General features: G+C 39.3%; 1 protein-coding gene across 8 annotated transcripts in view; it reads left to right on the forward strand.

Moving 5' to 3' along the window:
- The window catches only part of LOC149321477 (serine/threonine-protein kinase WNK2-like), a 155,823-nt gene that overhangs the window by 97,310 nt on the left and 31,276 nt on the right, over nt 1-27,237 (forward strand). For 4 of the 8 annotated variants that reach the window (XR_016281050.1, XM_089522937.1, XM_089522897.1 and 1 more), the window contains exons 20-28: nt 960-2,002; nt 3,694-3,766; nt 5,152-5,210; nt 5,381-6,021; nt 9,124-9,338; nt 16,951-17,166; nt 18,156-18,254; nt 23,921-23,965; nt 26,379-26,638. Coding sequence is in view for 7 of the 8 variants with exons in the window: in XM_089522937.1 (XP_089379063.1) it covers nt 960-2,002; nt 3,694-3,766; nt 5,152-5,210; nt 5,381-6,021; nt 9,124-9,338; nt 16,951-17,166; nt 18,156-18,254; nt 23,921-23,965; nt 26,379-26,638 (2,651 nt within the window). In the remaining variant the exon portion in view is untranslated. Of the gene's footprint in view, nt 1-959; nt 2,003-3,693; nt 3,767-5,151; nt 5,211-5,380; nt 6,022-7,907; nt 8,513-9,123; nt 9,339-16,950; nt 17,167-18,155; nt 18,255-23,920; nt 23,966-26,378; nt 26,639-27,237 lie in introns of those variants that run through there. The other 4 variants (XM_089522947.1, XM_089522906.1, XM_089522928.1 and 1 more) reach the window with 4 other exon arrangements.

Consider the following 27,237-nt stretch of genomic DNA (forward strand, 5'->3'; position numbering starts at 1 on the left):
AAGAAAGGGAAAGCATGAAAGGATAGGAAAAATTACTGTAGGAAATCATTTCAAGCAGGGCTAGGTGATTTTTCTTATTTTATGTGCAAAGTACTATATACATTGATGGCACTATATAATTAAACAATCACTGTCATCATCATCAGGATCTGGATGCTAAAATAGAGGTATTGACAATAGTCTTGCACTTGTTCAGGAAATATATATAGTCACTGCCTGCTGACAAAGAATAGCCAAAAATCCAGAAGCAGGAGCAGGGAGACGTCATCTAGAAATGTGTGTGTCCCAGCAGTTTAAAGTAGCAATTATCTTTTCAGGAAGAGGCACTTGTTTGAATCATTCATTACCCAGGGGGACTGGAATAGCTTTGGGGCAAGCAGTAGCACTTGTGAGAACAAATAAAGAGTCAGCTTAGTTCAGAACCTTACTATTTAAGGAGTACACAATTATGGACATTTAACGTGATCGTATGTTGATTTACACATGCAGAAGCAATTGCAGCTCTTGTCAAACAAATGCATTTTAAAGAGCTATATAACACACAGAACACCTTGTTATTAATCTCAATTTTCCAGCTGGCTGAAATGGAGCAGTGCATGATTACTGCTAATAGCCAATAAAGATGAAATATATTTCACATTAGATAATATTGCCAGGTAGAACTGCCACAGTTAGTGAGAATAGCCTTTCTTTTAATATGACATTTCAGCTGGGCACCTGGCTGCAAAGCAAACTGTAAACATTATTTCTGCTTATTTAAAAAAAAAAAATCCCAAACAAAATTGCCTTAATGAGAAGTGTTCATTTGCATATTGGATTTGCTAGAGTTTTATTTCCTGTTGAAATATTTCTATGGTGCATTGCAATATACAGATCAAATATTAAAACCTAGGTTTTTACAAAGGAAAGTATCATTCTCTGAAGTCAGAGTATTTATTTGCTGCTGTTGTTGTTTGTAGATCTAGAGCAGTCGGATGATCAGCGGCAGAGTTCTACCATAACAGACAGACAAAAAAACATGGCTTATCAGCAACTTTCTAGTCAAAGGAGTGCCTATGAGAGCCCCAGAGGAACACCTCCTCCTTCTCCTCTGACACAAGTCTCTGCTCAGTCTGCATCAACCTCCCTTTCAGAAGTTCAATCAGAAATACCCAATGCAGCACCCCCAGCAACAGCTCCACCTCCTCTCGAAGAGGCTGCTGAAAGTAGTAGTCAAAGAGAATGCCCTCCACTACAGCCTGTGGTACCCAGTCGACCTGACACTCCTGTCCATAGTGCCACTTTGCTCGAAGAGTCTCAGCCACCTCTAAATCCCCCTCTGCAGGCACAGCAGCAAATAGATGAAAAGGCTTGTGTCTGCAATGTAGAAGCTGAGCCCAGAACTGCTGGGCTGCCAAAACAGGTTCAGCCTATTCCTGCGCAGACAACAGAAGTCTGCCCACTCCCTACTGTCTCTGATGCTACTATTTTGGAATGTCAGCTTCCAACACAAATCCCCAATCTGCCAGACGACAGTCAGCCTAGCCAGATGAAGCATTCTTTTGATGGCCAGATACTTCCTGTGACTGCTGTCCCTGATCCTCTGGTTCCTACAGCACCTCAGCTTTCAAGTCCTCCTCCCATGTCTGTAACTGTCCCCCAGATTCCCCTAATGCCAGCACAATCCCAGCCTGCACTGTCCAGTGGTCTTGCTGCAGGTGTACCTCAGCCTCCTTGTGCAGTAGAATCAGATGGTGAAGGACCACCCAGAGTTGATTTTGCTGACAACACAATAAAAAGCCTGGATGAGAAACTGCGAAACCTGCTTTACCAGGAGTATGTCCCAACATCTTCTGCATCAACCGCAACGCCAGATAGTTTCATACCTTTAGACCAAGGGGATGGTGAATTTAATTTAGCACCTTTGCCTCCACTTGTGCTGGATTTGAAAGTGCCAGGACCTGGCATGGATGTTCATGCAGCTGAAGACAACCTTGTAACCAGCACAACAGCTCCTGTTTTGGCAAGTGCACGCATTGATTTACAAGTCATTCAAACATCTGCTGAAAATGTTGCCTCTAGTACTAGTAGCTTATCAAATCTGAATTCAGAATTGAGGATCCAACATTGTTATTCTGTTCTAACGAGGATCACAATGCAAAATACATAGTTACCCATTATTGCTGCAAATTAAGTGTATGTATATCAGCAATGGATAACTGTGGGAGGCTAAGGGGCCCATATTAGCCTCTTAGGATCCCCGTGGGGGGGGGGGGGGGCTCAAAATGCCAACAAATATCCTATGCAGGGCATGGGAACATTTTTGTCCTGTTTTTCATTCCCTGGGCTGTTTTAGGTCCAACAAAGGCATTTTTAATTACAGTAAGTGACCCAGAGGGGCATTTATAAAGGCCTGTCGTTTGCCTAAAGTGGCCCAGCGGATGCCAGTAATGGGGCAGAAATGCCCACAAACCTCTACAGGGCATCTGGGAGCCTTTTAAAAAAATTACACATGGGAGGCCCTGGGGCCACGAAAAGGCCCTGGGGTCTGCATGCATCCCACAAGCCACACTTTGCTCTATTCTGGTATGTATAAAACAATGATGCACCTTGTTAGTTCATTGATATACCTTGTTAGTTTATTGTGGTGATCCTTAAAGATCCAGTTGCATTTAATGTTTGACACCACATGAAGATGTGTTTGTCAAAAGTGTAAAAACTCTTTCCAGCAGTAAGCAGAAACAGATTGCACTGTCACTTTCATTTCTCTTTTTGGGCTGGATTATTTATTAAGTAGGCTACAGAAGTTGCAAAAGATTAAATTAAAACAAGCTTCATCTCCTATCTGATTTCTTGGACCAATGTGTATACAGGATTTCTAGTGGATTCTATCCTATAAATTCAGGGAGCTCTCAAGTTCTGAGAGAGCATCTGAACAATTACCCTGGGTGGCAGTGGCCCAATAAAGCAGTACAGTGCTTTGGGGAAACTGCAGCTATGAAAATTGCTTCGCTTCTCAGAGATACATCAAAGCTTGGTGGTGATGTTGGTGGATGGGAATCTCTGGATTAATCATAATCCTTTCATGGTAGAGGAAATTTTCAGAATGAAATCTAGATTTCATCAGAAAGTGCTCACAATTAAAATGTTCACCTCAATTTTTTGTATATGTTTAGTTAATGATTCTATCTAAAATAACGGGCTGAGATCCTACTTCACATTTGTAAAGATAGTTACAACTGCCCTAAGAAATGGACACACACGCACTCCCAATAACCCATTGTACCATGGAGGTCTGCAGTGTAGGCAAGTGGGGCAGTTCAGAACATGCAGCTAATCCCCACTCACCCCACTCATCACACTGCGACTCCTATATAAGGTGGGTTTCAGGAGGTATTTACGGTCATGGCATTAGTGCCACAAATGTGGATACATACCATAGTTGAATACAAAGTAGTTACAGGTTCGTAATTTTAGGTTATGAATCTGTAACTGCAATGCAGGATTCCAGCTATGGACTTCAACTGTATGTAGTTTGTCAGCGTCTACTGTCTTAGGGAAAGGTAATGCAGAGATGGGAAAATGCAAAATAATTAGACTTATTTTGGGACAAAATATAAAAATAAGCTTGAGAGGCTCTGCATACTCATACAAATAAAATTTTCTGCTTGGTCTTAACTAGTTTCATTTATATTTTGGTCCTTTTGATTAAAGGTGGGGAAATCAGATGTTACTGGCACCAGCCTCCAGTCTTCAGAAGTAAGCCATGCGTCAACAAGCAGAGCAGGTAGCAAATCATGGGAAAACTTTGCTGTCTGTACTTTATTATAAATAGCCTTTCGACTAACAAATATTATAGATATACACTAATCTTTGGGATTTCTCTAGATGTTATCATTAAGAGATCTAGGAACGTGGTAGTATAGCTTTGTTACAACAGTTTCAATAGAACTTCAGTGTCTTGCCAGTATTCATATGTAACTACTTACACATACCTAAATCATAACATATGATACAGATCATGGCACATTTATGCAAAATATGGATGATAACATCCTGTAAATGCAGTGGGGGAGGGGAGCAAGATCACATCCATTTTGACTGTGGGGTTTGGACTAGAAGGCTTTGAATTTTTGATATATGCATTTGCTATTGGGATGTTGCATTTTCCAGCATATGGTGGAAAGGTGTGATCTTGTTCATGACCTCACATAGGGTATAGAATATTATTGTCTGAATCAGATCCCATGCTTCACAAACTGGTTATTACTGGGAAAATTGGACATGCCAACAGCATTAATTGTGACAAAACAATTACAGTCTCATATTTTCTTTAAACATGAATTTTGTTAATTACATATAACTTGGATCTCTGCACCCAAAGAGAAGGGAGAAAAACCTTTTTGTGAACATTCACTCTGCATATTTTTCTAATAGATAGCTGTAAAAAAAAAAGAGGAAGACTAAAAATAAAGAGTGGGTAGACAAAAACATGCATAGGAATCTTGCGTGAACAGGAATCCTACCATGAGTCTTTTAAGGGATTTTAACGTCATTTAATAAGAGTGTACAAGACATTGGAGGATATTTTACCTTTAAAAATTCCAAGCAACTGGAAAAGAGAAAGAGATAATTATTATGCTTGCTTGCTTGCATGCTTCCAGTAAAATGTACTGTCATTGCAACCTAACTTAGCAGACATTATATTATAAATATGGAAAAGAAAGTATATTGATTTTGAAAAACACAACACACCCTTTCTTATTTGACAAGTTAGGGACAAGAGCACTGTCAAGCCTTAAATAAGAGACACCCTTTTACAGCCATTGTATATAGTGGGACTTGAATATCAGCGGATTTTGGTATCCAGAGGGGATCCTTGAACCAAGCCACTACCTCCAATTTGTTGCACTTAACATATGTCTAAATATTCACAGCAAGTATATTGTGATGGTTTCAGGATTTGTATCTACCTCCACTTAATTCTTGTACATCTCAGTTACAATCCTGAACCTCAGCATATCATTTTGTGAACTAGGCTATAGACCGTTGTACATTGTGCATGTGATTCAGTTAAGTAAAGAAAGTATCAGCGTGTTAATCTGTAGTTTGTCCTAAAATTTAGATATCCAGATGTATGTGTATTTTTTTTCTTTCTAATGTATGAAACAGGTCAAGCTTCAGCTTCTGTTACTTCAGCTACTGTTGGCATACCATCAGGACTCCCTCAGGTATTGTAAATTTAAAATTTATTGCTCTACTATTTTTCTTTTTACATTGTTTTAATTGCATTCCTCAACCAATTGGAACTAGTGAATGCCACTGTTAATTCCTGTGAGGATAAATGTTTTATGTCTGATGACATTCTCCCACTAGACCGTTTTCATATTTGTTATTTCAGGTTGCTTTTTCATCATCAAATGTAGCTGGCCAGAAAGATGCTTCTAACAGGAATGAAAAGGAAAATGCTCTAACATTATTTGAAGAAAAAAATAAATCTCAGAAAGATGGCTCTCTAGACTCCAGCACAAGTGCAAAGCAAGTTGAAACAGATAGCAGTACACCAGCAAAAACAATTGGCAGATTTTCAGTGATCAGCACACAGGATGATTTAACCTTACCATTGGTGCAATCCCAGAGATACTCTGCACCACCAGATGTTTATCTGGATGATCAGCCTTCTAGCCCTGATAGGAAGACCTCTTTGCGACGTGTGCAGACAGCATCCTCTGTTGATCTTCTTTGTGGTCATGATTCAAGTGATTCTGGAGATGAATCTCTTCAGAGAAAACCAACTGCAGCTCCCTCATCACCTCAGAGCAGTAGTGCAGGAAATGACTATGTTAAAAAGCACTCCTCTTTTCTTCAAAAAGCTGGAAAGTCAAGTTCACAAACTCTTGATTCTCCTAATGGTCATGGGTCAAAAATACCAACTATCAATGTATCATCTTTCCACTCGCACTCATCATATGTGAGCAGTGACAATGATTCAGAGTTTGAAGATGCAGACATGAAAAAAGAACTGCAGAACCTGAGAGAAAAGTATGTTGCATTTTCATTCGAATGTGAGGATGCATTTGGCTACTTATACGTAGACCAAGTACTAAGTTCTTACAGCATTTACAATTGGCCCCTTTCATATGGCTGTTTGCCACAAGGTGGGATTCCAAAATACTCCATACATATAATTTCCTTTTCTATGCCTTAGTTCTCAAAGAGGTAAACCTGTATCTTGGCTATACTATGGAAGCTGATGGACATGACAAAATGTTCATCTCATTTTCTCCCTGCAGTCTATAGCAGGGATGGGCAAAGTACCAGAGCATTTCCCCAGCACTCCCATGTGCATTTCATTATGTTCTTTTGCAGAAATGGTTAATCGTGATCCAGAGTTGGCTAGCCTTAAAAAAACAGCAGAGAGAGAGAGAGAGAAAATGAGTGTCTGAAAAGGCTACTAGGATAGGTTGTGGTTCCCCAAAATAGCATTTAAATTACCAGTCCCCAAGACAAAAGCTGGAGTGTGTCCAGAGGAGAGTGACCAGAATGGTGAAAAGTCTGGAACAGTGCTCTGTGAGAAGATATGTAGGCCCCATTCCCACTATGAAAAGCTCCGAATCCTGATTCGAGCTTTATGTCCATAGTTTCCACTGGAAATCGATCCCGATCCTCATGTTATCGATTCCAGTGAGAAAAAAATGGAACAAATGCGAAAAGCCTGGGGTATTTTAGTAGCTGGGTTTTCGAGATTTTCCCCCAAAGAATCGATTCTGACGCAATTCCACCAGGTGGGAACACCATCAGAATAGATTGTGTTTCTGCAGGAGGGACAAGTGGCAAAGAGCTGTCACTATCCCTCCCCAGAGACACCCCTGGTTCTGTTTTTTTTATTTAAAAATGTCATTGAAAAATGGCTATATTGCTGGAGCAGCCACTTGCAAAGTGGTCACTTTAGCAATCTAGCAATTTTTCGATCAGAGTTTTTTTAAAAAAGAAAGGGGGAATCCATCCACCTTCTCCTCCTCCTCCCAGGTCCCCTGGCCTTGCCTCCATCTCCTCCAGTCTCATCCTCCTGCTCCACCACCTCCTTCTCCACTTCTACCTCCTACTCCCTGCTACCTTCCCCGGCCTCTGCGCTCACACCTCTTCCTCGCCTGCTCCACCACCACCCCCGAGGCCCCAGGTTAGGCACTCACACACACACTCCTCAGGTGTTGGAAACCCTCTGGGATGCGCCGCTCTGCTGTCCCCCGCCCGTGGATGGAGAAGGTGCGTCAGAGGGCCGTCCCTCAGTCCATGAGTCGCTGTGTCCTTCCCCCATCCCGCCATCCAGATCCGTCAGTCCAGCACACCTGAGGGGGCCCAGGGGGAAGGCCGTCTGCCGTGGTCTGAGATGCAGGGCCCGCCACTAGACTGGCCCCCGGAGTGGCAAGGTGAGGGGCCCTGGATAGAACTTGATCAGAGGAAAGTAAAGCTCATTGGTACAAAGGGGTTCGGGGGGGGGGGGGCAGCTGAAAGGCTGCTCCACTTCCCCTGGCCCCAGTGGAAATAACAAGGGTTCCAATGGATAAAAATCGATTCCAAAAGGATCCCTTTTCATAGTTAGAATGAGCACTAGATAATAGGACCCAAACTATAGGAAATGAGTTTCTACATGAACATTAGGAAGAACTTGAAGAGTGGTGGAGTTTCCTTCTTTGGACATTCTTAAACAGAGGCTGGATGGCCAGCCATTGGTGGTACTTTGATTGTGTCTTCCTGCATGGCAGGGGGTTGGATTTGATGGCCCTTGTCGTATCTTCCATGATGGTATGACATCTGAGGGGTGCAATTAGCTATTTTTGTGTCCAGAATAATTGGGGCTAGGGCTGGGGGTGTCAGGCATACCCTACCAAGTTCCAGTGATGAAAACGAAATGTTTTACTTTCAAGGTTTCTTCTTTCCTGTTGAAAATGCTATTGAACAAAGTTTCGCTACCAGTCCTACCAGTTCGAGCCACATAGCTCGAAAAACCCACAAAAAACTATGGATGCCGGCCCTGAAAGCCTTCGACTTCACATCTCCATTCACTCTGTCTAGGTGATCTCATTCCATCCTCATGGCTTTCTATACTATCTATATCTTGATGTTTCTCAGCTCTGTGTTTTTACTCTAGAATGTTCTCCCTCTATCCAGTCTTGCATCTCCAAATATTTATCTAACACTACAGTTTGAACTCTTAAAGTCAACCTAATCTACTTGGTCATCCCAAATAGAGTACACTAATTCAGTCACTGCAATTCGTATGATTGTTGATTTACCATTAAGCAGTCAGTTCATCGGGGCTGCTCTGATTGAGACTAGCACCTTTCCCTTCACACCCTTCTTTCTTTATTGACACACTGTTATCCACCATTCACATTATTGAATAAACATGTAGCCAGAATCCTCTCTTTTGCTAGTCCCTCCCAAATTTAGATTGCAGTCTCAGATTGTGAAGGCTGTGCAAACTTTGGCGTGTTACAGACCGCCTGAAAGCGGTGGTCTGCCACCGCCACCATTAGTGGCACCGAGGAGCCCCAGCAGCCAAACTGTGAGGCTCCCTGGCACTTCTTTTTGCGCCCCGGAAGTGGCACCGCGAGTCGCTAGTTGCATACTCACGGTGTCACATCCGCTGTGCGACGTGCGGACGCTAAGCGTCCGCGACGTCAAGATGGCTGTGCCCATGTAGAACGGGCACCGCCATTTTGTACGTCCTCAGGACATACTAGGGTTAGGGGCGTGTGTAAAGCACGCCCTTTCCTAACCCTAGTACGTCCTGAGGACTTACTTTACACCCATTTGTAACAGGCCTTTGTGTCAGCTTTGTTGCTGTGTCCCTGGGCTTGGTGGAGGTTTATCTCTGGCATAATGCATCCCCTTCCTGGGCCTATCCCTTCTCTGACACTTTTTAGGTTCTGTTGCTGGTATATTGTTCTGTTGACAGATCTCTTGAACCAGATAGCGGAAGGTAGTTACATGTAAGCAGTTTGCCACAAACAAAAAGGTTGTTTGTTAATAAATAATATGTATAAACGTATTAGATGTGTGCTTGGTAATGTAGTTGTTTTAATTAAAGCATTACTTAAATGTGACACATAACAGACTGCTTTTACTGTTATTCTTTAGACATATGAAAGAAATTTCTGAACTTCAGAGTCAACACAAAAAAGAAATAGAAGCTCTGTACATTCGACTGGGAAAACCTTTACCACCAAATGTTGGCTTCCTTCATTCTGCCCCACCGAGTGGCCGTCGAAGAAGAACCAGCAAGAACAAATTAAAAACTGGGAAATTATTAAACCCTGTTGTTCAGCAGCTTAAAACAACAACATCCAATGCAAGTACGTTCAGCAGATACAAATCTGTCTATCATAGGTGACTTTTACAGTGCAGTCTGTTTGCAATTGTATATTTATGATATCCTGGATAGTGAAGATAGTCCATGTAAGTCCTATCAGAGTGGCAAGTTTTTAAATTGTGGATTTTCCTGTCAGGGGGATTTTGTTTTAACAATCATATTAGTTGATGAATAACAAAAGGGTAAGACCTGTTAGAATACATTTACAGTTGGCACTCCATTTTCACGGGGGATCCATTCCAGACACACACACCCATGAAAACGGAGGCTTACACATATTCAAGCCCCATAGGCTTCAATGGAGCGTGTGCCCGTGTATGCGCTTGGGGTGTGTACCCCGTTGAAAATAGTGGAGGTCACCTCTCCACAGATTTTCAAGGGCGCAGATCCGAGATCTGTGAGTTAGGAGGGGTGACTGTAATTACCATTTTTATATTGCTTAAGCCAACAGAGAAGTCCACTGCTGAAATAGTAAATATTAAATCACAACACAAAAAGACTTGAGAAAGCATTACTTTGTGGTTTAAGCCAGTGTCTTACAATCATAGAGTTGGAAAAGACCGCAAGGGCCATCCAGTCCAACCCCCTGCCATGCAGGAAATCTAAATCAAAGCATCCCCAACAGATGGCCACTCAGCCTCTGTTAAAAACCTCTAAGGAAGGAGATTCCACTACACTCCGAGGGAGTTTGTTCCATTGTCGAACAGCCCTTACTGTCAGGAAGTTCCTCCTAATGTTGGGGTGGAATCTCTTTTCCTGTAGCTTGCATCCATTGCTCCGGGTTCTAGTCTCTGGATCAGCAGAAAACAAGCTAGCTCCCTCCTCAAAGTGACATCCCTTCAAGTATTCAAACAGGGCTATCATATCACCTCTTAATCTTCTCTTCCCCAGGCTAAACATCCCCAGATCCCTAAGTTGTTCCTCATAGGACATGATTTCCGGACCCTTCACCATTTTGGTCATCCTCCTTTGGACACACTCCAGTTTCTCAACATCCTTTTTAAATTGTGGTGCCCAAAACTGGACACAATATTCCAGGTGGGGCCTGACCAGAGCAGAATAGAGTGGCACTATTACTTCCCTTGATCTAGACACCATACTTCTATTGATGCAGCCTAAACTGGAAAACAGAGAGAGTTTGTGTCTATATTAGTCTTGTCTATGAACACATGTACCCTTTGAAGAGAGACCTGCTCCCTCCTTTCTTAACTGATCCATAATCTCAGGAAATGGAAATGTGCCCATTGTCCAGTAACCAAAAGGAGGCTTGGCATAGTGTGATCATTCAATTATGCTTTAATGCTGATCTTGGTGGGGAGGGGGTGGTTAATGGCCGTACTTTGGGCATTTTGGATGTGTCTTAATGCTCTAATGATAAGGCGTGAAGGAGAAAGGAAGAAAAGCTAAAATTCACACACACACCCCACCTCCTGTTGCTGTGTGCCTTCAAGTCATATCCGATTTATGACACCCCTAAGGTGACCCTATCGTGAGATTTTCTTGGCAAGATTTGTTCAGAGGAGGTTAATTATTGCCTCCTCATGAGGCTGAGAACATGTGACTTTCCCAAGATCACCCATTAGATTTCATGGGCAAGCTGGGAATTGCACCCTTGTCTCCAGATTTGTAGTCTAACACTTAAACCACTATCCCACACCAGTAGCGTCACTGGGGTGGTGTGGGGTGTGTGGATTGCACCAGGTAACACCCAATAAAGCAGTGACACCACAGAAGAGTGGGTTATACCCGGTCAGTCCCCCTCCTCCTCTGGGGCCTTCCCAGGGCCTTGGGCCCACTCTCCTAGCCACTGCGTGGCTTTCTTGGCTGCCGGGGGCCCATAGGACATGCTCTCCTGGCCACTGCAGGACTTTCTGGGTCACTGCAGGGTCTTCTAGGCTGCCGGGGGAGCATGGGGACCTCTCTCCTGGCCTGCACAGGACTTTCTCGGCCACTGCAGGGTTTTCTGGGGAGTGTGGGGCCCGCTCTTCTGGATACCACAGGACTTTCTGGGCTTCCAGGGGAGCACAGAATGTGCTCTCTTGGCCACTGTGTGGCTTTCTGGGCTGCTAGGGGAGCATGGAGCGTGTTGTCCCGGCTGCCGTGAGGCTTTCTGGGCACCAGGGATGTGCGGGGCCTTCTCTCCCAGCTGCCACAGGGCTGCATGTGCATTTTTCCAGTGTGCGTGCTTGTGTGTGCACTGCCATGTGGTGCACAAACCAGAAGTCCTGCCCCCAGATGCCCTGCCCCCCCCCCCCCCGGCTTCTTTTTTAAGCTCTCCAGAGTTTGTCTGTCTGTCCATGGCATGCTAACAACCTCATTCTTTTTCTCTCTTCTCTCTCTCTCTCTTCTCTCTCTCTCTCTCTCTCACACACACACACACACACACACAATCCTGTAAATATATGTGCAAAACAGATTTACTGTTTAAGAAATAATTTATTTCATCAACTCTTGGCATCTTTCTTGCTTTTTTTCTACCTTCAGACCTCCTTCAGAGTACCTTCAAATATAAATGAAATATAAAAAATGAACAGTCCTGTTCATATGTTTAAAAATACTGTTCATCTCCACCTGGGTGGTCCTTTCTGATTGGTTAGACCAGACTAAGCACTGGCAGATAGATCAGTAACTGTTTCCTCCATGTTTTCATTTGCCAGTATTTAGTTTGGTCTAACCAATCAGAAAGCCCCCTTCTCGGGGAAAAAAAGGTCCTTTTAAAGATAAGACTGTCTTTATTTCTATTTCAGTTATATTTTGCACATGGAGGTGGATATCTCTGTGTGAGCCTATGTAACAAAAGGGGCAGGGATAATGTCTTTGCTACTTTTACAGCAAGCTAATATCAAAATTCTGGAAACGTTTTAGGTATGATAGAAAACAGAGCAACCCCAATTGCATAGTATGACAGGCAAGGACAGGCCCTTATTCCTTCTCAGACTGTCTCTTAGTCTCACCTTAAATAAAAGCCCTGCTCCTGTCCTTTCCTCACCATTTCTCCTACTTAACCTCCTCAGACACCCCTGATATCTACAAAGTGCTCTACTCAGGAAATGAAAAAAGGAAAAAGAATGGAGTAGCATTAATGTTGAGGAAAGAACAAAAATCAATCAGAGAATATAATGTAAAGTCCAATGGAATCATGTCAATAAAGCGTCAGGAAAAGCCAATAAACATCACCATAATCCAAGTATATGTGTCAACCATAGAGACAGAGAAAGAAGAGATCGAGAAATTCTGCAGTTGAGTCCAGAAAGAAACTGACAACACACTGAAGCAGGATTGCCGGATAATCATGGGAGATTGGAATGCCAAAATAAGAAGCAGTACAATATCAAAGAGAGTAGGGAGATTTGAGCTAGGTTCAAGAAATGAGGCAGGAGAGTGACTGCTAGAGATTTGTGCTAGGCCAACAACCTATTTATCACAAATATGTTCTTCATACAACTGAGGAGGAGACTGTACACATGGACATCATTGGATGGATGATCAACACAAAAATCAAATATTACATAATATGGAACATAAGATGGAAAAGCTCCATTTTTGCAGTACAGACCATGAACTGCTAATATCCAAGATTAGAATAAAGCTGAAGAATACCAAATCAACAATCATGCCAAAATATGATCTGGAAAACATTCCAACATAATTTAAAGAAAGTGCAAGAAACAGATTTGCACTATTAAGCTTTGTTGACCAAGAACCAGAACTATGTACATAAAAAGGAGTGCAGAAACACGATAACTGGCCAAAAAGAAGAAGAAACCACAGATGACAGATCAAGCTCTTCAAGCAGTTAAAAAAATGAGAAACAAAATAAAAGGGAGATAGTAACAAAATTAGAACACCAAAGTTCTATTATGTGTGTGCAAGAACAAAGAGAATCAATGCAGAGAAATAGAAGCCAGCAACGAAAAAGGAAGAACAAGACATCCCTTCCACAAGCTCTGGGAATTCAAAGAGGAATTTAGGCCAAGGGTAAGGATGCTGTGCAATCAGAAGAGGAACATAATACATGATCACAATGAAATTTTAAAAATGATGGAAACAGTATACAGAAGAGCTGTATAAAAATTTGAAAGGATAAATGATACATGGGAAGAAGAAACTTATGAAGATGAACCCTAAATTTTGGAAAGCAAAGTGAAAGGCGCATTCAAACCAGTGGCAGATGACACCTGGTAGTGGGGTAGGACTTCCGGGGGCAGGATTTCTGGTCCCAGATTTCCGATGGGGTTTCTGGTGTGAGGGGTGCCTGGAAAAGCCCCTCCATGGGGCCTGTGCACCGGGAAAAGCCCTCCCTGCAGGGCCTAGGCACCAGGAAAAAGCCCCTCTGCAAGGCCTGTGTACCTGAAAAAGCCTCCATGCAGCCCAAACAGTGCCCACGGGGGGCAGGGAGCCGACTTGGTTTCACCCCTCCCTTCTTGGGTGTCACCCTCCTTCTTGGGTCTGCACCCCTTGCATCTCCCCTCCCAGTGATGCTACTGACTCAAACTAATAGAGAAGAATAAGTCTCCAGGAACAGATGACATACCAGTAGAACCACCACAAGCCACAGAGGCGGAATCAAGCTCAGCTTTAACTAGCATCTGCAGAAACCAACAAGGATCTGAGACAATAACTGAAGAAGGTCAAGGAGGAAAGTGCCAAGGTTGGCTTAATGCTAAATATTAAAAAAATAATAAAAAATAATAATAACGGCCATGGAAGACCTGCAAGAATCATCCTAGAAAAAGTGAAAATTGAAATTTCCCTTGGATCAAATATTGATCAGAATGGATACTGCAGTCAAGAAATTAGAAGAAGACTAGGACTGGAAAGGGCAGTGATGAATGAAATGGGCAAGATCCTAAAGTGCAAAGATATAAATCTGAACACCAAAGGGAGGATTGTCTAAGCCATCATATTCCCATCACCATGTATGGATGTGAGAGCTGGACAGTGAAGAAAGCCAATAGAAAGAAAATTAACTCATTTGAGATGTAGTGCTGGAGAAAAGTGCTAAAGATACCAGGGACAGTGAAAAACACAAACAAATGGATTCTAGAACAGATTAAGCTCAAACTCTCCATGCTTCGTAGATAAATAATAACTTGATGCTGACAACAATAATAAACCAGTTGAGATGTTTAGTTGGCACCTGTTCAAACTACCTTTCCAGTGTTTGTTGTTTCACAAGCTTTTTAGATACCACTTTAACCCAGCTGACTCTTTCATGATATTTTTATGATTTTGGTGAGTTTCATTTATTATTTTTGTTACATATTAATTGCTTTCTTATTTTTATAATGTGCCCTGGGAACCAGAATTAAATATACTTTAGACATATATTTGGGAGGTAAAGAAATAATGTTGTTTACCTTGCTATAGATTTGCCATAATACTATTATGCTCCTTAACTGTTAACAATATCATTTTCCTTTATTGCTGTCTGATGTGTTCTCTCTTTCACTTGAAAGACAACCCTGAATTGACTTACCTTCCCCAGCAGTTTTCAATTTCCTTGCAGTTTTTTCCACAGTGGATAAGGAAGGGGCTATCTTCACAATCTGTGCATAGAGAATTCTGTAGTGTTTTTTATTATTATTATTATTATTATTATTATTATTGGATTTATTTATATGCTGCCCAATCACTGGGAATCCGGGCGGCTTATAACAGAGGAGATAATAAAAGGCAATAACAGTAAACATGAAATAAAAAACAAATGTAACATAGCAATGATCCACACTTGATGAGGATGTTTGGCATCAGTAGGGTTTTAACATGACAACTAACAAACCTATACCTTTTGTAACCACATAATCAAATCACCTCACAGTGGTTAAAGGGTGGCGCTGAACTTTGAGTTCTTCCTCTTCTTATCTTATCTAGCTTCCACCACCTGTTTTTCCAACCACTATATTCCACTATTGGAATATAGCATGTATATGCACTTGCATTTCTATTTCTACATTGAGTGGCTTTCCAAGGAGAACACACTTGCTGGTGATAGGAGGCAATCTTCACTAGTTGCCCCATTCTTTTGCTACCTCCAGCACCCACTGCTCCATTATTTTAGAGGGCTTTTCTACCCTCTGGGGCAGATGTATGGGTAGTACAGAGGATAAAAATGTGTTCACCACATTGAGTCTCTATATTGGGAGAAAGCCAGGATATAAGAAAATAAAATAACAACAACAACAATAGAAATTGCCTAAATATTCTAAAGACACCAGATCCCATTCGATCTTGGAAAATATGCAAGGTCAGCCCTGGTTAGTACTTGGATGGAAGACCACCAGTGAATACTAGATGTTGTAAGCTGTGTGTGTTTCAGAGGAAGGAACTGGCAAAATCACTTGTCAATATTCCTTGTCTGAGAAAACCCTATGAAATTCCTTGTATCACCACAAGTCAAGAGGAAACACACATAGAGGATGGAAGAATCAGCAAATAACGAATATTTAGTCTACTGTTTTGGCCAATCCAGTCCAGTGTCTGAACTGGTTTTAAAATGTGTGTGTGTGTGAAATATTTTAAAATAGAAGAAAGAAATATTTTAAAAAATAAAAGAAATAGCAATTAAGCACTGAAAATCAGAACCTCACAACAGAGTTCTTGAAGTGGCCAGTGCTGTCAGGTGTAGTTATTTAACAGGCCCCTCATGCACATGATAGATGGTACCCCCTGAATACTGCAGGAAGGACAGTCCAAAAAGTGGACCAGTGAGGAGGCCTGCTTCTGAGTTACCGCCAGTTGACAACCAAGGAATTAAATATGTATGAAATATTTTGGAGGTCTGAAATTCTCAAATTTATTATACATTTCTTTTGCTGAATAGTCATTGAATAAAAGTTGACAGGAAGAGACCACATTCTTTCACTATAATATGTTTATGTTTTTTACAAATAACAATATGATGAAATGTCAAACCTATTGACATCTTATGTCAAACCTATTTTATTTTAGCTTAATTATTTTAATGGCCAGGACCTAAAAGGCTGCACCACTTTTGTGTGCCCATGGGGAATTTTCAACATCTGTTCCTTAAGTAACAGCCTCCCCACCAAAGCTGATAACCACACAGCCCTGTAGATACTTTTGGAGTTCAGCTCCCAGCATCCCTCACCCTTGGTTGTTCTGGATGGAACAGCTGGAAGTTGTAGTCCAACAACATCTGAAGGGCTACATGACTTCTGCCCCTAAAGTGTGAAAAAAGATTTGTCAAACTAAAACAAAAGTTCAACAATCCTACAAAACTTTTGCCATGGTCTAATCTAGTCCTTTTGATATTTCTATCTTTTTCTGGAATTGACAACTGAATCTCTATGAGTACCCTCAAGCCATACATTGCAAAGCTGTTAATGCTATGGGTCTCATGTTGTCATTCTCGCTGGCAAACTCTGGCTGTTTGGATGGCTGGTTGGGTGGCTAACAACAAAATGCTAAACTAAAACTGAAGTTCAACAATCATACCTGTTCATATTTCTGCTGTGGAATTGGATTCAGCTTCCAGTTCTTCAAGATGTTCAAGTCCCCTTCAGCATTGAGTTGACATTTGTATACCAATTTATTTCTTTGTACTTGGTGATTTTTGCATGTATCCTGTTTAGGCAATGGATCAGACTGCAAGGATGCTCTGGCTAAAGAAAATGCTAAAGTTAAGCCTGGTTCCACTGAAGGAACTGCACTAACATCATCCACATCAGCCATACTTGGAAAGTCAGTTCAGACACAGCAGCCCTGCTCCGTCAAAGCTTCCTTGTCTTCTGACATCTGTTCTGGATTAGCTACTGAAGGAGGTGATGCTCATGGAAATTCTGGCCAAGGTGATTCTATATGCTTAAGGACATAATTCATTCTATGCTGACATTCGTAATTATTTTGCAACATTGAAATCAAAGGTGTGTTAAAAGTTGAAAATGGGAGTTATGGGTTCAAAAACTTGCTCAGCATACTGATTTGAGTAAGTGTTACCCACTCTAATCTATTTTATAGGAGTGCTAAAATGCTACATTTGATTTCAAAAGTAAGGGTGATATCATGGTGACAAAAATAATTCTGATGTGGTCTTTTCTAATCTTGACAGTTGTAGACAACTGAATCACTGGTGTGCCATTGAACACTAGTTCAAAATGAACAATATTAGAAAGATTAGCAGTGTGTGAACAGAGGAAGGTTTCTCATTTCTTGAATGCATATTATGAATGAATTATTATTAATTGTTAGGGAATGGTAGACCTTTTTTTTTTAACAGTAATGGAAATGACCTTTTGTAGATTGAAACCATTTCATAGCAGGAAAATTTGGCTTACTTTTTCCTTAGTTCATGTACCTAGGTCCAAATCCTTTGCCATGATGCAGAATTTTCTTCATAAGGCATTCTTTCCTGTAAAAGAATATCAGTTGGGAGCAATTGAACTTCTGCCACTTTGCAAGTTCTCATGGTTTTCTGGCTTCACTACAGATGCTACCGCAATATACACATAGTTAGATATAACTGTAGTATGGATAGCTTCCTAGCTTCAACATGATACAGTAGCATTGTCTGTTGTAAAGTGTAATGATGATTACAAACCATATTGTTCTCAGTTCTGCATGTCCTGCCAAACTAATCCTATAAAATATCTATTTTCTTCTGCTGTTGTTCTGCACCCTTTTTTGCACATAGCCAATGAACTTACTTCTCTTTGGCAAGGCTAAAATGGAGATGTGGATGATAAACTAACAAAGCTGATATGACTGATGGTGACAACTGATCACAGCTATTTGTACTTTATAAGTGTCTTTGTTTTCTTCCCTTTATATTCATTTGCAGGCTGGACGGTTTTCCACCAAACGTCTGAGAGAGTGACCTATAAATCTAATAGCAAACCTCGTACCAGATTCCTCAGTGGACCTGTGTCTTTGTCCATCTGTTTGTATTTGTTCTTTTGTATTTTATCACAGCCCATCTTTCTTTTGCCTCCCCCTTTTCGAAAACTCACCTTTATATATACATATATCTAACATGTTTGGCAGGAAGCCCTTTTTTTTTCTAGACAATCCCTTTGAGTTCCATTTTTAACAAGTTAATCATCATTCACATTCCTTATTTTTGTTATTTTTATTTCATATGGAAAGCTTTTGTGCACTGCTTTTGGCTCATGCCTGGGTATCAAAAGCATGTGTGGAAGATCTCATAATTTATTCTATAGCCTTATGGTAAATTTTGTCCTGGAAGTATCTTTATGTGATTTTATGTTTAAATAATTTTTAATTTACAATGTGGCAGTTATAAATGTCTGCTGTCCTGGTTCCAGCGATATCAAAAAGAAACCCAACCTTCTGTAGACGAATGGTCTCTTTCACACATGTTTGGACTATGAAGACATGCATGTAGCAGGCTGGTACAAATCTAGAAGGTCACTAAAGGGTATAACATCTGCAGAAGGGCTGTATTCAAACAATATACAGTACTGTTTATATCCACTTATTATTATTATTATTATTATTTGTTATTTCCCCTGTCCTTTGCATGTGGAAATGCTGAGAAATGCTCCTGCTAGTTCTTTAGTATCATCTTTTCTAGGCAGCATTTTGCCACCATATTGTATTCTTTGGGTTACTTAAAGTGAATTATATTAAATGCAGGTGTCTGGTTACTCTCCCACAAAGTACAGTATAGTTTTTATGGTAAAATCACCTAGCTGGAGCACTTTACTCAGTTGATTTTTATTATGACCTTACGTGACCTCAGAGATGAAGTCAAGAAGCAGTTCATCAAAGCACTGAATATATTTTCAGATGTTACAATTTTTGAAGCCTGGTTGATTGATACAATGCCCAGGATGATTTCAGATAACTGTAACTGAATACAAATAGATGTTTCTTTAATTCTACTATCCCAGCAATTGGCAGTTCAACCAATTCTCAGTTATAGTTAATTTGTTACAGCAGTTGTTTATTATTAGGCAAATAGATTATTTCTGGTACAATAAAGATATATTGTTCTAAAAATGTAATTTAGGACACAAGTACATGAAATACCAACATAGGGTTAACATTTTTGTAACTAAGCATTCAGCTAATTCAGTCTTCATTTTCATTTGTATCCAACTTTTACCATGGAATTAAACATTTTTATCATTATTAAGGTGGTACAGATCAAAGGCAGAAGACTACTCAAAATACATCCTCCCAGCTTTCCAAATAACTCCCCTTTTTATTACTTTAAAACTCCATTAAACTCTGTTTTAAAAGGGCTGGTGAAAACTGATGTTAGTGCATGGAATCAAATATATTAAACTTTACTAGTAGTTACAAAATCCAAATATAGTTACTGTTATTTTCTGTATATATTTATTTGCTTTTATTTGCAATTTGGAGGCAGTAATTTCTTCTGTGCTTAGAAGCAGCCAGAACATTTGACTACCACAGATTTTCTGTATGCAATAATTTTTATTTCAAATATAAATGTTACTAACATCTTTGGGTCTGTACTATAATGACCAGAATTAACAGTGAAACTCTTTTATTCTTAAAACTAACTATCTTAACAAATCATACGGGTCTTCTAGTTCATAAAGCTATCTCCCAGTTGATGCAATTTTGTCAAGATTTGAAGGGATCCAAGCAAACAATATTGAATTTAATTAACATGCTATGATTGTATTTATCATTGAGTGAGCATCAGATCTATCTTGAGAAAAAAACAGAGGAATGTCACTTTTCAATTCCTAATAACTGGCCAAAGTCCCATATTATAAATATGCTAAACAGAAAGAAAAGATGAAAATCAGTTCAGGCCAACTGTAATAAAGATTAGCCATATTTTGTTGCCTATGAAGTGACCACTATAAACTTTGGCCATCTGTCAGTTACCATCACAAATACCCATCATAGACCTAGCACAGAACATGGACTATTATTTTGTTAAAAGGACTAATTACTCATTATTCTTATGATAATTACTCATTATTCTTATGACCCAGTAGGGCATAAGTTGTTGACCACAAAGGTGACTCTCAGAGTTATTAATTACTAACAACTTACTGTTACAGTTGTGCCAATGGAAAATAAAGGAAAAATTGCCCCTGGTCTTCTCAAGTGACCAGTTCACATCTTTAACCTTGGAAATGCTGAAAAAATGCAGAAGATGTTACAAAACAGTAATTCCTGGCTACAGCATGAGCACCTACCCATGTGACTCTTTTTCCATGCCCTATTGTTCACACTGAAACAGCATATGCACACAGTAAAGAGTAACTGGCAGACACTGAAATGTGGTGAATTCCAGCCATGGCTGTTACAGTAAACAAAGTAGCAAGATACCAAAGTAATTCCTTGGAAAAACACATTACTTCCTCACTCTGGCCTAGCAGAATGCATCAGGTGTTTATTTGGAATTTATTTATTTATTTATGGGCTATATAGCCCACCCTTCAACAACCTGCACAGTTTAAGACAAATTCATTGATCAGAACAAAATTATGAAATATTGAAAAATTGAATCAGTCTTCATAATCTAGACATCAAAGCTCCTAATTCTGTTGGCATTTGTACTGCCTTCATCTGATTTCAGGGCTGGGCCTGTTTAGTACTTGGTACTTGGGGAATACCAGGGAACTCCAGGCAGGGCTAGGGGAAAAATTATACCTTTAAGCTGCTACCAGATGGTCTGATTCAAAATAATGCAGCTTCCTATATGTCTTCTCCTGTGCATAGCATCATATCCGATAATGCTAACTCCTGCTTTCATTTAAAATGAATGGCAACTATCCTGTGACTTCCTTTGTGAATATAAGTGCTGGCATTTTGAGGTAGCATGCCTGAAGTCTCACAAAAATTTTTAGACAGTGGTCTGTTCTCTGATAACCACTTTTTCTTCTTCCTTTATTTCATGCGTCTGAACAGGACTTTTTCTTTTCTTTTCTCTGAATTTCTATGGCTGCCTCACATTTTTAATAATAAAAGTTTACAAGGCACACACACACACACACACACACACACACACACACTTGTGGCTAAAATATAGTTCACCTCTATACAAATTCACCATAATATTCATAATATTTGTGCAGCATGACATCTCCCCCCCACACTTTTTTTTTAATTGAGTGGACTGTTGAATAGTGTATGAGCAACCAGCAAAACTGTTGACTTGTACTGTTATAGGTGATGGTGTTCATGATGATTTTATATAACACCTTCAAATGTTCAAGGCAGTGGGCAAAAATAAAAGAGCACCCTGTCAAAGATGTTTAAGTTAATGCACTTTTTTACAGAAAGAAAGAAAAAGATAGAGGAAGGGAGTAATACAAACATTTAAAAAACACAATACAGACAAAGACCAAATTTTCCAAATTCATATAGTCTGACTCTACAAAATTGTAAAGTTAAACAAATAGCTGAATGCAATAAGATTCCTATGTGAAAAAAGAAAAACACAGGTCCAAAATACACTGCAGAAATAATCTAGTTTGAGACCACTTTAACTGCCCTGGCTCAATGCTAGGGAATCTTGGGAACTGTAGTTTATTGTGGCACCAGAGCTGTCTGACACAAAAGGCTAAATGTCTCACAAAACTACAGTTCCCAGAATTCCCTAGCATTGAGCCAGGACAGTTAAAGAGGTCTCAAACTGGATTATTTCTGCAATGTGATTTGGACCACAGCCTGCCTTTTAAAGCTAAATCAAAATAATACTTTGAAATCATATAATTTCTAGAAAAAATACTACAAGCACAGAATTCCCACAGCCTGAATTTTATAAACTATGTTCACATGTGACAAATTTACATTTCTACTGACATTATGTTTCAACCTGTCTCTCCAATGAACTGATGCATGTCAAAAATCCCTAAATTTCAGTTAATGTGATAGGTAAATACTCTTTGCCCTATAAAATATATGTAAACATTACATACAAGGTCCCTGAAAAAAACAAAAAAACCTGAATTAAAAATTGTAAATTTTTCTGAAATGAGTAAAGAGATTCTCCTATTAATTATTTTGACTCCTGTTTAAACAGTTCATGCCCAAACAGTTCATTCAGAAGTTACATACCGGAAAGTAAGAATTCTCCATCCATTTAACTGAAGACAGTAACACCTGGTCCAAGCTGGATCACACTTATTTGGGAACAATTGGCCCCATACAGACAGGCCAAAATAAAGCTGCTTCGGATCACTTTGGAGGTATGCTGATTAAATGATGCATGCGTCCTAAGAGTCTGGAAGCCTCACCAAAGGCTTTGGCATGGCTTCTGGACTCTTTGGATGCATGCATCATTTAAACAGCATACCTCCAAAGTGATCCGAAGCAGCTTTATTTTGGCCTGTCTGTATGGGGCCAATTATCTATCCTGAACATGATAATATAAAATCCCTTTTCTCTACAGGTATGGCTTGTGCAGGGTTTGTGGAAATAGCTATCAAGGTCCCCTGTATGCAGATTCTTTCTGCACTTGGCTCCTATGTTAGTCACCACATGTAAAAACAATATTTGGTGCAGTTCTACGTCTATTTATGTCCCTTATCAACATACATGTAGAAGCCTGGTTTTATTTTTCAGGCACTAAACACAGTTTTGTATTTGCATGCTCTTCACATACAGAATCTGTTATTTCCAACTGCTTGGACTGCTTCATGGTGTTTAACAAAATGTTGGTTAAATTTTAATGTCACTGAGAGATGTATGCAGTAAGGGCCTTGGCCTAGTCTGCAACACTGTGGGTTTAATGAGGTAAAGCATATAAGAAAGTTTGACATCTTGTTGGGACAATAATTATCATATTCAAATTAATTAACATCATTGACATTTTGATGTTTTCAAAATTTGGATAATAAAATATACAATTCCTATCTGTCACTATTTATTCAAATCTGGTTTAAGAAAGCATAACTGGAACTCAAGAATTTAAGAAAAATTGGGTGATATATCTAAATACTTTAATATATTATGGTGTATGAACAATATGTGACTTAACTAATTGTAACTTCTCACCAAGCAAATATAGCTGCTAAGAGGTATTCAGTTGAAATAGCACAATAGAACCATAAAGACTGATATGAAATTTTGATGAATTTGTAGAGATTAAAGGTGTCAGTCCCACAGAAGTCTATGGACTTGTAAAACAAGATTTAATAGATTTTGTCTGAAATCACCTTAGTTTAACTTGTTCTTTAAATCATTTCTTATCACTACAGTAATTGACTTACCAGATGAATATAGTTTGCCACACAAATAGAATAAATACTAAGATATTTTGAAAGCATAAATTTTCTTATTTATTAAAACTCAGCACTAAATTGAATATTTACTGAACATTAACAATAAATCTTCATATTTATCAAAAAATGTAGGTCTGAAAGAAAATATACATAACACTTTACATAGCAGAAAATTTCTGTAGACATTGAGCTGCCTATTTATTAGTCTTTTTCAACTTGAACTGCTGACTTTCTGTCTGTTCCTTCTTGCATAATGATTTCTTTTTCATTGTTTAAAAAATGCAGAAGATTTTCCATCAGACTTTTTTTTTCATTTCCCCCTTTTTAGTCTTGCCTAACTCTGTATGTCTTGTATCATTTTACCTTGTAGGGTCCACCCTGAAACGACTATGTCTAGGCAAAGATCACAGTAGTAGTAACTATCCCTCTCTCTTTTGTTTTTGGCTTTTTGATATTTCTTTCTGAGCATGGGCTGCTTTATTTAAATATAATGTAGTGGTTTGTTTAAACAGGAGACACTGCATTAGTACTGGCATTTAAATTAGGTTGGATATGAACTAAGTGGAGGTATCTCTTTGGTAGCTTTGCATGCAAGTGCTGCTTTTGGATGCATGCCTGTTGCAAGATCAGTGTGTTTTCAGTATGTACATGTGTTTTTATCAGACAATGCTGAGTTGTGAGTTCATTAATTTTAATTAACACTGCTTATTTACAATGCTTTTTCTGTGGCTGGTTGGCTAATACAATTTAACACTTCCTCACACCTATTGAGATGCTTGTAGCACTGAATAGGAGTTGAGGTTTAAGGGTGGGTACTTTTCACTTGTTCATTTTTTTTAAGAGTGTAAAAACTCACACATGTTGGGTGTGCAACAGGTTTTAAAATGCAGGTGTAAATGAATGAATTTTAAAAAACCTCATATGTACAGGGTGATTCAAAAGGGATGGTACCAAACCGGCTAAGAACAGCTTTGGTTTTGCACCATTCTTGTTTAATCACTCAGTACATATAATAATAGTAAACATCATTATCTTTGAAAACTTGGGTCAATGAGAATAAGATTTTTGCACATTTGCTCATCATAAATGTAATTTCACTACAGCTCTGAACTTTTTTGCTTCAAATTTTGGTCTCAGGAATTCATGCTGATATTTTTCAAACAGTTTTTAAAATATTCACCAGTCAATTGATATTGCTCTGTGGCACTTTTTGTGTAGACATTGATTTCATCACTTTGATTCACAACGTGTTCCAAGTAATTATTTCAGCACTGGCAGTCCCAGTTTTCAATACTGCTAGATAGCTGCATTTATATGTCATGTCCCTAATCTTTCAGATCATGGTCTTCTGTGATTACTACTGCTGGTGCCTCTAGCATATTTTCTTTTTCTTGTAAAATACTTACTCTCTCTTTAAACTCAGGAGAGTGGAATTGGACGATTAGGGGTTCCATAAGAACAGGAACATTTGGAGGGCTGAAGTTACAGTTTTGCTGTGATTTCATTTAGATCAGAGTGGAGGGATTTAAGACACTTGGGCCTAAACTGGCCTTTCTGTGTTCCAGTCTGACACTCCGGACTCTCCATGAAACCATCCTTATGACACTATCATTGGTTGGTTCCCAGCTTTTTAATTTCCCTTCCATCGTAAAAGAATGCAATGTATCCCCTAAATTTTGGTCACTCTTAGTAACAGCTTTAACCAAAAATATGCTTCTCTGCTCCCTCCCTTTTGCTGTAGCTACCAGAAAGGGGCAAAATGAGAGCCTTGCCCTTCCAAAGTAGAATTCTGCCTCATGGTGAACTTTCTTTTTGGTCCTCAAATTTCTAGCATGTCAAAGAATGAGACATTGAAAAACATTCATACTTAGGACTCTTATACTTGCTGTGTTTGCATTCCCTTGGTAGCCTTGTCTCTTTGTTGTCTTGGGATGCCCTCACTCTATTTCTAAATGTGTAGCCAATGTTTTAAATTACTGCAGTGCTAGAAATGTGGGGATTGAAGGAAAATTCCAGTTGGGAGGTTCAGAATTATTTGGGAGAGGGGCAATGTCTTCATTCTCTCCTCCCCTCCCCCCAATAATTACATTTCTTGGTTTTCCCATCACTGGAATGTGGCCCTTGAAAAGTTCTCTGAAATTTAATTTGGTATTTTCTTTTATTAGGGCTTACGTTAAATCATGCAAAGGAACAATGTGATTAGTAGCCTGGACTGCAAGTAAAACAAAAATGAAAAACTGGACTTCAGAATGTCCAGAGGGGTGGTAGTAGTGGTTCTGGCTAAAAAATCAGAAAGTTTCAAATCAGTATTTAAGGTTTTGGGTAGTAATAGCACAGTCTTTTGTATGACTACAAAAAAGTAAGCGCTAATGAGTTTAGTAGACTTATTTCCAGTTAGGTGTGTGTAGGGTTGCAACTTGAACTGCAAACAACCAGAGTCTAAGTGGAAACCAATGCTAAAACAGCAACGGACAAATAATAAACTCTTGGTATCTATCCCAACTTTGTTGCTCTCTACATTTGATTTTCTGTTCTTTTTCTATATCTAAATTCCAGTGGATCTGTATAAAAGCAAATGTCCAATCATTATGAAACATATAAAACAGTATATTCACAATGCAATTTTTTGAATAATTCCAAACCAGTAGAATGTATGTAATTTATTACATTATTTTTGAAGCAAAAATGTTCTTCAGAGAAAGCAACTAGATGAAAAACAGACAGTTGTGGTTTTGGAAATATCATGAAATGAAGTGGACAAAGGAAGGAAAGTAGGTTGATCTTTTTTGATGTACACTGCTGATTCTTCTCTTTCTGTGATGTCTTAGGATCCTCAACAAACAGTCTTGTAGCATATCCAGACCCTCTACCACAAACAACGCTACAGGTTCAGGTACAAGCCAACAACAGTAACAACAAGAAAGGAACTTTCACGGACGATCTCCACAAATTGGTGGATCAATGGACAAGCAAAACTGTGGGAGCTGTACAAGCAAAACCATCCTTGAATCAACTTAAGCAGAACCAAAAACGGCAAGACATGGAGCCAAAGGCTAATCCCATGCAGACACAGAATGAGACATGTGGAGTAAGTGGGACTCCTTGAAGAGTGTTACATTTTACTTTGTGCCTGAGAGCCATTGCAGAACTGATATTTGGAGGACATGAGCTTAGAAGAGCATATTCCATATAAATATCCATTTCACTTCATTAAATATTAAAAATAGCTTAAGAATGTTTTGTCTACTTAAACTTGATCTTGACAATGTATGGTTCCGTATATTCTTTTTACAAATGGAGAATTGTGACAATAGTTGGTATACAGCAATACATTCATTGGTAATCAAATGCTGCTTGTCTTATACGCATTCTAACAACATTGGTGAAATTTATTTTATGTTCTTTTTCTATGTATCATTAACTTTCTTGGTATGCTGATAGCAGTTTATTAACTGTCATTTTGCAACAGACTGTGCCAATACTCCATCTTTAAAAAGGAAAGATGGCAACTGGCTATGCAATCCTGTACATGCCTACTTAGAAGTAGGGCCCTTTGAATTTACTAGGACTTACTAACAGGCAAGTATGTATGGGATTTCAGCTTAAATGTTATTTTTAAATTACCTAAATAATTACATAATATTTCATATGGATTTTCCCAAGAGAAAACCCTATTTAATAATATTC

Source organism: Sceloporus occidentalis, unplaced genomic scaffold (genome assembly GCF_023333645.1).
Source record: "Sceloporus occidentalis isolate IW3139 unplaced genomic scaffold, rSceOcc1.0.p SCAF_1, whole genome shotgun sequence".
Classification (NCBI taxonomy): Eukaryota; Metazoa; Chordata; class Lepidosauria; order Squamata; family Phrynosomatidae; genus Sceloporus; species Sceloporus occidentalis.